The following is a 12,047-nucleotide window of genomic DNA, read 5'->3' on the forward strand; positions in this document are numbered from 1 at the left end:
ATGGCCGCAGCGCCTGGGGAGCGGCTGCGAGAGGAGGCTCGGTGCTCCGTGTGCCTGGACTTCCTGCAGGAACCCATTAGTGTGGATTGTGGTCACAGCTTCTGCCTGCGGTGCATCTCTGAGTTTTGCGAGAAGTCGGACAGCGCTCAGGGCGGCGTCTACGCCTGTCCCCAGTGCAGGGGTCCCTTCAGGCCCTCCAGCTTCAGGCCCAATAGGCAGCTGGCCAGTTTGGTGGACAGCGTGCGGCAGTTGGGGTTGGGTGTTGGACACCCGGGGACGCGCCAGTGCGCGAGGCATGGCGAGGACCTGAGCCGCTTCTGCGAGGAGGACCAGACGACGCTCTGCTGGATCTGTGACACTAGCCCTGAGCACCAGAGCCACCGCACTGAACCGCTGCAGGAGGCTGCCAGCCGCTACCAGGTGAGACTCTGCTCAGGTCCCCGTGTGGAAAATAGGAAGACACTGGGGCAGGCTAACGTGGGAATTGAAGGGATAAATTCTCCAAACAGATCCAAAAGATGCGATTTCGTCTCCTAAGTAACTCCCAGGCGCCTTCCTTCCCTGGTCTCCCCATCCATTCTACAAGCTGCATGGGGCTTTGTTTGGCCCCTGGGAACCTCTGTTAAACCCAGCCTCTGATCACAATGGGCTTCGTGCAGCCTCTAGCTCGCCCCCTGCTGAGAACACAGCTGCCTCCTCAACAAAGAGGGGCTCCCTAGTGCTTCCAGTCTCTATGTGTATCAATCCCCACCCCAAACCGCAGAAGGCTGCCCACTCATCTTCCTCCAAACTTGCCGGATACGTTTTAAATACATTGAAGTTTCCAACTTCCTGAACAACCCTTACTAGGGATACCAGTGTGGTCTTCCTTCCGTTGGCACCCTGAAGGAAGGAGTACTGGCGTTCTTAAGATGCTTGCTGGTTTCTTTTCTCTAAAATTAAAAATTGGGGTATTTTCCTCAACTTATGGGAAACGTCTCCCTTGATTTTACTGCTTGCCTCCTTTTGATTTTGTAAGAATTCAGGCATGGGGTATTTTTATAGTCCTGCCTGTGTAAGTCCTGAGAACAGCTTGGCTAGCCAGACATTTCTGATTCTGTTTTCTATAAATATTCTGTAGGGTTTTTCCTCTCCTTCAATCAAATGCCAAATAAACACCATCTAGGCCTTTTGGCCAATCAGCTATAGCTGTCCAAGGCCCCTGCTAAGTGTGCACAGCTCTTATCTAACCAAACACAGATCCAGCAGAATCCGCCCTGTCACTGTTTTCCCCAGGCCCGTCATGCTGTTTGTCACATGCTTGGTATGGCTAATGGTTTCTGGGCCTGACAGAGCAAAATGTTCCCGCAACAAAACAAATCCCACCTCAGTCTTGACAGGCACTACCTTGATAGGCAGTTCCAACCTGCTTTAGATGTACGTTCTACAGAGCTCTGTAGTGGCCTCCTTTCCAGTGGGAACCATGTGTATGCAGGGTTTATTGAGTAACTTTTATGGTGGGGTTCACATATTTTCCTTCCCAAAAGCATATTTGTGTGTGTGTTTTCTGATATCAAGTATACACATTTTTCTGATATCAAGTATACACATGTGCCTCATGCAGGGTCATGTTGCTGAAAGGAAATGTAGTTTTTGTTGCGTCCTCTCCACTCCTTGGGTATGGACACTTGCTAGCAACATGCCAGTCTGAGTTTGATCCTTAAACCCACATGATGGAAGGATAACTAACTCCTGCAAGTTGTCTCTGAGCTCCATGTGTATCTGGCACTCTTGTGAACACACACACACACACACACACACACATACACACTACACTTACATTAAAAATGTAAAAAAATAAGCTCTTAAGTAATAAATAAGAAATTTCATTATACTTCAGTTTATCAGCTGGAGATGCCAATTCCTCTACTGCATCCTAGCTGTTATAAATTCACTGTAAATATCTTTTCAAAATTGGCATTATATTTTATAAAATACTACTATCATCGTACTTGCATTTCTAACCATTAAGTATCCTACAACACCTTATTTGTATTCTATTGTTACTTTATCTTTGCACCTCACATTTTAGCATTTTGTTTCACTGTTGGAAAGAGTGATATAAGGAGAAATTTTTAGGCACATCTTGGTGACTGGCACCAGACAAGGTATCTGCTGAGTTCGGTGAGTTCTGAGTCAGGCCAGGTAGGGACTCCCCAGCTGCTCTTTGTACTTTACGTCTAAGTAAACTAAAGGCTTGAGAGCATATGTGCAGTGTCTTATGTTGTCTTCCCAAACAGAGGATGCTCCAAGCAGCTTTGGAACTTGTGAGGAAGGAAATGGAAGAGGCTCTGATGCAGGAGACCAACGTGGGGAAGAAGACTGTCATTTGGAAGGTGAGGACAGACCAAGGGTGTGAGACATTTTCCCATCATCTTTAACTCTCTCGCACTCTTGATCCAATTCCTGAGTGGCTATCTCTTCCAGAAAGCATCACAGTGCCCTCTTGGGTCAGCCTGCTCCTTTTAAATCCTGTTGATACGACCTGACTTATAAGTAAATAGCTTTGCTTTCTGAATCCTACCATCAAACTCACTGCTATAAGCCAATCACCTCAGTCCACAAACAGATCTGAGATGAGTGACAATCAGTGCTGCACAACATGTATAAAGAGTACAGAGAACAGCAACCATCCCAGAAGGATGCTCAGCCATCTGCAGTCACACACACACACACACACACACACACACACACACACACACACACACACACGCTTTCCTCTTCTGCACCTCACCCAGACTTTTTTCTTTCTTATGCATCTTATTTGCATACCTGTGGACTCAGTGTTTCTCCAAATGAGCACAAGTTGGAGCATGCTGCTGCCACCTACTGGGCAGAGATATAGTAACCAATAAGAAAATACTCCTTGGATCTCTTTAGGAGTTGTAGACTTTAAAGGTGGAAAGCAAGATAATAATCTGAATCTAATGTGCAAGCCAGTGCCTGTGGGACACTTAGCTCTTTCTTGGCTGTGCAGAAAATGTTAACCACCATTAGCATGTCTCAAAGGACATTTAGAGCCAGGGCTCAGGTGCTAAAGTGCTTGTCACACAACTGTGAGGACCTGAATTTGGATCCCCAGCACTCACATCAAAAGTTTGGGGTGGCAGTGCATGCCTGGAACCTTGGTGCTGGGGTTGGGGGTGCAGAGACAGGCGGATTCCTGGGGATTGCTGGCAGCCTAGCTTCAACAGTAAGCACAGGGTTCAGGGAGAAGCCCTGCCATTCAAAATGAGGTGGGGGTGGAGAACAATTGAGGGAGCTACCTAAAGTAAACCTCCAGCCTTTACATATGCACTCAGGTGAACACACACACACACACACACATACACACACACTAAAAAATCTGTTCTTAATCTCAAGCTTTTCACAGTTACAAATCTGGGTTTCTTTAATCTCTTTGTTGTTGTTTCTAGTAGATACGGTGACTGGTAGAATAAATAGTAACTAGTATTGTGTGATGGCTGGACACTGTCCACAGATGAACTGATGGTCACCAACTCCCTCCCACCCCCACAGTTCTCTCCTATTTTACATATGATACTGAAACTTGTATCTGGAAATGCTTGCCTTCAAATCTATGTCTAATTGAGATCCTGGGTCCAGTAGCCTTTCTCTAACTGTTACCGTGTCAGCCTCCCATCCCCCATAGAAATGGTTCTGGCTTCTGCATGCTTTTAGAACACAGCCAACAGTCAGACCAGGGGGAAAGCAGAGATGACTGTGGGCATGTGCCCCCTCCCCCAGCTCCACTGCCCCACACTTCAAAGCAGGAGTCCCCAGTGGCACCTCACAACATCCTCCATGACCCAGCCTGCTGTGTCTCCACAGGAGAAAGTGGAGATGCAGAGACAGCGCTTCAGGTTGGAGTTTGAGAAACACCGGGGCTTTCTGGCCCAGGAGGAACAGCTGCAGCTGAGGCGGCTGGAAGAGGAGGAGCGAGCAACTCTGCAGAGACTACGTGACAGTAGGAACAGGCTGGTCCAACAGAACAAGGTCCTGAAGGAGCTAGCTGAAGAGCTGGAAGAGAGGAGCCAGCAGCCAGCTCTCGGGCTGTTGGAGGTGAGGCAAGCTCTGGGGGTATAGGCAGATGTGAGACTAAGGGACAGAGATGAGATCTTGTCATCTGGATACCAGCACCCAGGCATGCTTGTTCTTAGCAAAATAATGTGGCACTGATGTAGAAGGCATGAGAATCCAGGGGACCCTTAAACAATTGTTTGCAAAAAGTTATATGTTGACTAGATTTCACCTGATTCATGTACATCACACACACACACACACACACACACCTATATATTTCTTTTAACAGAGAAAGTGCCACCATCCTTTCTTATCAATGTATATCAAATAGTCAGCTTTGGTGTGATGGATCAAAGAATCAGACATTTATTATTCCCTTACAAAGGCATTAAGGGTAAGGTGTGTGTGTGTGTGTGTGTGTGTGTGTGTGTGTGTTTACCTCAAATACATCCTTCAGATATTTTGATGCCTTCCCCCCATTCAATCTTCAATAAGTACATGGTGTAGCTCTACCAAAAGATACAATTGGCAGAATTATCAATGCAGCAATAGCTAAACTGATAGATTTTGGATGTAAAGTGTGTACATCATGATTCTATTCCAATTGTGATGGGATGATTTGCCACCAAGCCTCTTGGCTGTTCAAAGTCCAAGACTTTTGGCTGTTTAGAGCCTATTATTCCTGTAAAGAGCAGGGGTTCATTGCTCCTTGAAGTCTCACCTTAGGTGTTAGCAACTTTTAAATATTTCTACTGACATCTTTACTGTGCCTCTGCCTGACTTCAGAAAGAAGTCAGACACCTGACTTATCCCTATGTGTCTTTCTCTTTCCTTTCCAGGGAGTGAGAGGAGTCTTGACCAGGTATGTTTCATTTCTGAATCAGTGTGGGGTGGCTGGTGCAGGGGAGGTAGGCCCCTGGTAACCACACTGACACCTGTGGGTTCTGCATACTTCCAGAAGCAATGCTGTCACACGGCTGGAACCAGAGACTGTCCCCTTGGAGCTGAAGACAGTGTGCCGCATCCCTGGGATGAGGGAGATGCTGAAGAAATTCCAAGGTAGGCATCTGTGTCCTTAGGTTCACCACCTCTGCATTACCAAAAGAGTGACACATAGGAAAAGGTCAGAGGAAGTTAGTTTGGGCCAGAACTTGGGAAAGTAAAACTCCCAATCTCTCTCCATGTTGTCTGTAAAGGTCTCACAATGTGTAGAAAAAAAATAAAAGAATACTAGGGTGTGTGCGAGCACGCCTGCACGCACAGACTCAGCTGTTAGATACATCTTTTCATCTCTGGCATTTGTAGACAGACCCTTGATGCCTAGACCAGGCTCTCAGTGCAGCCGACTCTGTGGATGTCATGTAGTGGTAACAATCAGAGCCCAAAGTCTCAGAGGCAAAAGCCAGCCAAGACTTATTTGAGAGCATGGTATCATGACTGGACTGTGGGACCCAAAGCTTAACCTCTGCCTTGGTGCTTGTCATCAGGGATAAGGCCAAACAAAGAGAAATTATCTTTTTTTCTTCCCCCATCCTCTCAATGACTCTAACGCCTTAGATCACTGAAATGTGTTAGGTCCTTCCCTCCAACAGCTGACCAGTGCCCCAGTGAAATCTAACCCAGTTCCCTTATTGATGAGATCAGTCCAGAGAAAGGATCAGGCTGACAGTCCACCTCAGAGGACTGCCACCTGCCACCAACAAGGAGATTGTGGCCTCCATTTTAAGGTTTTGTTTGTTTTGGTAAGCATACAAAGCAATGGGTTTCTTTATTTTAAAAGTTAGTTCTTCATTTTATTTTCTGTATGAGTTGTTTTGCCTGCACCATGTGTGTACAGTGCCCTTAGAGACCTGACTGGGACATCAGATCTCCTGCAATTGCAGTTGTAGATGGTTATGGGACACAATGTGGGAGCTTGGGAACAAAAGCCCAGATTCCCTGCGCTCTTAACCACTGAGCCATCTTTCTGTCCCCAGTAATGGGTTCTTCATGGCATTTCCATATGGCTCCCTTACCTCCTGTCTGTCTCTGTCTCTCACCCTCCACCACTTTTTTGCTTTCATGCCCTATAGTGGATAGATGACAGATATTTCCCATTACCAATTTCAGAGCTCTAGGCCTTTGGTTAAGGTCTTTGATTTCTTTTGAGTTGATTTTTGTGTCAGCTAGATGATAAAGGTCTCGCCTCACTCTTCTGCATGTGAATATCCAGCCTCCCAGCACCACTTGCTGAAGAGTCTCTTTTTTTTCCAATGCATGATTCTGGCATTTTTGTTGAGATTCATTTGGTTGTAGTTATGTGAGTTTACTCTTCTATTCCACTGCTCTACATGCTGCTGTATAGCACTACACTGTATCAGTGCTACACTGATCTTGTACTATGGCTCTGTGGTATAATTTGAGAGCAGATATTATGATGCTTTCAGCCTTGCTCTTTTTGCTCAGGGCTGCTTGAATTTTCTATGTCCCATGTGCTTCTATGTGAATTCTAGGATTGCTTTTCCTGTTTCTAAGATTTCTATTGGAATTTGGTTGAGAATCATAGTAATCTGCATACTGTTTTAAGTAACGTAAACATTTTCATAATAATAATAATTCTGCCAATCTCTGGGCAGGGAGGTCTTTCCATCTTCTGGTGGTGTCTTTCAATTTCTTCCCTCACTGCTTTAAAGTTTTTTTTGGAGAAGCCCTTCCACTCCTTGGATAGGTTCATTCCTGCAGTTTTGGGAGGAATTTTGTTATTATTTTTTGTTTTATTTTGGCTTTTTAGAAACTACTATGCATGGTATTTTTCTTTCTTTCTCATCAAGGTCACTGTTAATAGATAGAAAAGATACTGATATTGGATGTGAGTTTTATATCCCACTGCTTTGCTGAAGGTGTTTAAAATGTCTAAAGTTTGCTGATGAGGTCCTGAGGGTCTTTTAAATACATGATTGTACCACCTGGAAATAGGAATAACATTATTTATTTCTTCAGATTTGTTCTCTTATTTCTTTATCTTGCCTTATTGCTCTGGCTAAGACTTCAAGCACTACATAGTGAGTGTATTCTTTACTCATCTCTGACTTTAAAGGAAATGCTATGTTTACCTTCTATAACCTTTGTTATGTTGAGGTATCATGAAGGGATATTCAGCATCATGAAAGGTCTTTCCTGTAGCTGTTGAGATGATCATGTGATTTCTATCCTTAGGTCTGTTTAAGTGCTAGTGTCTTAGTTGGGGTTACTGTTGCTGTGATCTGATTTCATGACCAAAAGCAAGTTGGGGAGGAAAGGGTTTATTCAGCTTATGTGTCCATATCACAGTTCACCATCAAAAGAGGTCAGCACAGAAACTCAAGTAGGACAGGAACCTGGAGGCAGCAGCTGATGCAGAGGCTATGGAGGGGTGCTGCTTACAGGCTTGCTCAGCCTGCTTTCTTGTAGAACCCAGAACTGCCATCCTGGGGATGGGCTGGACCCTCCCCCATCAACCACTAATTAAGAAAATGCATCACAACCAGATCTTTTGGAGGCATCTTCTCAATTGAAGTTCCCTCCTTTCAGATAACTCTAGCTTGTGTCAAGTTGACATGAGACCAGCCAGCACAGCTGGGTTGCTTATACTGATTTGTGTATATTGAACCATCTTTTCATAGCTAGAATGAAACCAACATGGCAATGGAATATGGCATTCTTAATGTGTTCTTAAATTTGGTTTGGAAGTGTTTTACTGAAATTTTCTGCATCCATTTTCATTAGGGAAGTTTGCAGTATTCTGTCGTATCCTTCTCTGGGTTTGGTATTAGGGTGATACTGGCTCCATCGAATGAGCTTGGTAGTATCCTTTTCCTTTCTATTTATAGAACTGTTTGGGGAGTACAGATGTTAATTCATCTTTAAATGACTGGTAGGATGGCAGTGTAGTTGATTGGTCCTGGCTCGTATTTCTGATTGATCGGTTGTCACCAGAGTTTCTCAGGACTTCCCTCCTCAGGGTCAGTTAATCCAATTAATTTGTGAGGCCTGCTTATAGAGTACGAGGGAACACCACTTGGCTACTTATTGTGAAGGAGTTACAGAGGATGCAGAGGGACAGGCAGTCAGAAAAGATGAGAAGGGAGCAAGGAGAGGAGGTTCGGCTTCTGCTCCATCCCTACCCCTCCCCACACCGGACTCCTCCTTCCAAGAACCCCTATGGGGTTAGCAGTCTGGAGGCCACACACACTTTTATTTTCCTTTGCACACAAAGCAATGGGTTTAACTGTGTCATTGGGCAATGGAAGCCCCGTGTGTACGGCAGAGTTCTGTGAGACCCAAATCAAGGCTTTTGCCAGGCTCATCTTTCTGGAGTGAGAAACTGAGGGTTCCTTGTGGTGTCTGAGTTTTTACCAGCTGGAACTAAAGCTCAGTGATGCCATGCAAGGTTCTAGAGTCCATCCACAGCATAGCAGAATAAATGGAGGGAGGGAAGGAGAGCGGTAAGGGGGGGCTGGGAGAGGGGAGGGAAGGGTAAGGTTTTACTAGGCCTTTCTGCTCATTCTCATGCTTGGCAAATTCCACAGTGGATGTGAAGCTGGATCCCGCCACTGCCCACCCCAGCCTGCTCTTGACGGCCGACCTGCGCAGTGTGCAGGATGCAGAGGTCTGGAGGGATGTCCCAAGCAACCCAGAGCGCTTTGACACCTGGCCCTGCATCCTGGGCCTGCAGGCCTTCTCCTCCGGGAGACACTACTGGGAAGTCATCGTGGGGGAAAGAGCAGAGTGGGGTCTAGGGGTTTGCCAAGACTCGGTGCAGAGAAAGGGGGAAACGACACCATCTCCAGAGAACGGTGTCTGGGCCATGTGGCTCCTGAGGGGAAGCGAGTACATGGTCCTGGCCTCTCCCTCGGTGCCTGTGCTCCAGGATGAGAGACCTCGCCGCATTGGGCTCTTTCTGGACTACGAAGCAGGAGAACTCTCATTCTACAACATCACAAATGGGTCCTACATCTACACGTTCAGCCATCTTTTCTCCGGCATTCTCAAACCCTACTTTTTCGTCTGTGACACAACTCCTCTTATCTTGCCACCCATGACAGAAGCAGGGTCTGGAAACTGGACCCCCAGGGGTCTCCTTGATCTGGCTGCTGCTGTTAGAAGCGAGGAATACTAAAACAATCCAGAAGTGCTGTGCTTCACAGGGGTCCTGGATGAATGGGGAGCAGGACTGTGCCCTGTTTCAACGAACCCCAGCAACACCAGCCCCGCAGGCCTGTTCTGTGGAAATTCTCCCGCGGGGACTATGGAGTGGATCCAGAGTGGTTCACATGCTGAGGAACTATGTGAAGTGAGTGGCTTTGAAAGGACATCAGGCTCGTCAAACCGTGTTGCCAGAGGTCTGGTTTTTCCTTGGCGCATGTTCACAGTAGTAGTAAGTTAGAATTAAATGAGATTGCCCGTTCGTTCATCCTCAACAGTCCATATAGCGGGACTTAGGAATATCAATTCTACTCGCTTCAGTTTGCTTTATTTTTGAGACACAGTCTTCCTGTACAGTCAAGGCTGTCCCCAAACTCTTGCCTCAGTGTCCTGGGCGCAGGTGTACACCACAGTGGTTGGCTGAGAAATGAGATTGCTTAAAAAAATAACTGGATATTATTCTAGTGAAACCCATAACTCTGAACCTTTTTTAAATTTTCCTTTCTTGATTTCATTCTCCCTCTTTTGCTTTATGTCTCATCCTGCTTAGTCGTACAGTTCCTTCTAGATTAATATATCCAGAATCATTCCTTTATAAGTTTGTATTTCCTAGTACTATGGTCGATTACTTTCTATTTCATTTTCTGTTATCTATCTATCTATCTATCTATCTATCTATCTATCTATCTATCTATCTTTGGTCTTTTGAGACAGGGTTTCTCTATGTAACTGCTCTGGCTGCCCTGGAATTTGCTTTGTAGACCAGGCTGGCCTTGAACTCACAGAGATCTGCCTGCCTTTGCCTCTCAAGTGCTGGAATTAAAGGCATGCACCACCACTGCTCTTCCTTTTCTGTTTTTAAGAAAAGATTTTATTTTTATATGTATATATGTGTAAGTCTGTGCATGTGTATGCTACATAAATGCAAGTGCCAGCAGAGGCCAGAAGAGGGCATCAGATCCCTGCAACTGGAATTATAGGCAGTCTGGGCTGTCCCAGCATGGGTGCTGGGGACAGAACTCCATGCCTCTGGAGCAGCAAGCCATTTTAACCACCGAGCCATCTTTCCAGTCTCTGTCCCCTTCATTTTGGAATCCGTTCTCAACTATTTTGAAGTTCATCACTCTAAACTCAATATCACTGATTCCTAGACCTCCCCTTTTGTCTTTGGGTTCGTTGTCTATTTTAAATGTGTTTTGAAGATGTGCTTATTTTATGTGTATGGGTGTTTTGCTCCCAGGTATGCTTGTGTACCATGTGTGTGCAGTGCCTGAGGAGGTCAGAAGAGACATTCAGATCTCCTCACTGGAGTTATGAACATTACTAAGCTACCATGTGGTTTCTAGGTACCAACCCCGGTCCTCTGTAAGAGTAGCAAGTGCTCTTAACTGCTAAGCAATCTCTCTAGCCCCTTGGATAACTTTTTTAAAATGGAAGCCGTGTCTGGCATTGGTGGTGGTGCATGCCTGTCATCCTAGCATCAGGGAGGCAGAGGCGGGACTTTGGGGCTAGTGTGGGCTCCATAGCAAGATCCTACCTCAAAAAAAAAAAAAAGCCAGAGAATGCAGCTTAGTTGTAAAGCACTTGGATGCTGTCTTGCTCAACATCCTGAACCCAATCCTCAAAACCTAAACAGGCAGGAAGTTCTCAGAAGTTTAAACTTTTTTCTTTTGGGATCTACTAATGACTAGGTAATTGGCTTGAAAGCTGACTTCCCATTCTAGCTCCGTCACTCACGGTGACAAATCTCCTCAGGAAGGAAACAACATGTGCTTCCTTAGTGTTTGCCTTCTGCCTCTTCACCTGATTGATATTGCTTCTTAAGACCTCAGTCAGATAATATTCCTTCTCACCCAGACTCAGCTTCTGGATATGATCCCATGTGGGGAGCACTGATGGCACCCTCGTGGTGTAACAGAGACTTCTGAGGTTATCGTTGGTGAGTGGCCAGAGTTTAACTCTTATTTAAATGCTCTGTAAGGATGGTGATGAAATGATCATGATATGTCACTTATCAAGTATGTTCTATGTCTTTCTAACAAAACCCTTAAAGGCCATTGAGCGCTCCCCTGCTATCTCTCCTCTCTGCATGGCAAATAAGTATTAAACCAATGTTAAATTGTCATGTTCAGAAATGCCAGCCCTATAGGAATTATTGGCAAATTCAGTTATCTTTATCTTAATAGTCCACCAAAAATTTTATTTCCCCCTTCAACTTTAACATTCAAGATGTTCTCCTTTTGCATGGATATTTTATGGCCCACATTATTACATCTACTCATGTTACTGACACAGCTTGTTAAAAACTGGTTGTATGTAGATACTTCTCTGCTCTGTCTCTCATTTACAGATAGGAAATGACAAGTCTTCACATGCCCCAGTGGATAGTTCACAGACCATACAAGTCATCTTAGGGTGGAACAAAGGGACTCCAGCCCATCAATAGAGCCTGATCAATGGACCAATGATTGGCCTGAGGTGACATCTCCCATGGGATCTCTAACCACTCACAGGGACATGGAAACCATCTTGCTGGAACTAAGACAATGGATACATCTCAGTCCCAGAACCACCCTTCCTGCCATGGAGACCCCAATTCCTGTCTTTGGGGTGTCTCTGAGTTTCTCCATCTCACAGTGCCTCCTAGCAAGATGTCAGTTGCCAACCTAGCATGAGTCACTGAAGACTTCGTCCTCTGTGTTCTAAGACTTCAAATCTTGCATCTCCTGCTTTACTACTTCTCCTTGTCTTTCCAATCCTTAATTGTTCTCAACATCCTCTCTGCAATTCTAGCTTCCTTGATTGTAAAACCCTCCAAATGG

The 12,047-nt window shown here is 45.4% G+C and overlaps 1 protein-coding gene across 3 annotated transcripts in view; it reads left to right on the forward strand.

Moving 5' to 3' along the window:
* The window catches only part of Trim58 (tripartite motif containing 58), a 38,455-nt gene continuing 26,408 nt past the window's right edge, over window positions 1–12,047 (forward strand). Inside the window, exons 1-6 of one of the 3 annotated variants that reach the window (XM_040748715.1) lie at window positions 1–436; window positions 2,296–2,375; window positions 3,871–4,101; window positions 4,902–4,924; window positions 5,021–5,121; window positions 8,610–9,877. In XM_040748715.1, the coding sequence (XP_040604649.1) occupies window positions 1–436; window positions 2,296–2,375; window positions 3,871–4,101; window positions 4,902–4,924; window positions 5,021–5,121; window positions 8,610–9,199 (1,461 nt within the window). In that variant the 3' untranslated portion in view covers window positions 9,200–9,877. Of the gene's footprint in view, window positions 437–2,279; window positions 2,376–3,870; window positions 4,102–4,901; window positions 4,925–5,020; window positions 5,122–8,609; window positions 9,878–12,047 lie in introns of those variants that run through there. The other 2 variants (XM_005067722.4, XM_040748716.1) reach the window with 2 other exon arrangements.

This window comes from Mesocricetus auratus, unplaced genomic scaffold, assembly GCF_017639785.1.
Source record: "Mesocricetus auratus isolate SY011 unplaced genomic scaffold, BCM_Maur_2.0 Super-Scaffold_100007, whole genome shotgun sequence".
NCBI lineage: Eukaryota > Metazoa > Chordata > Mammalia > Rodentia > Cricetidae > Mesocricetus > Mesocricetus auratus.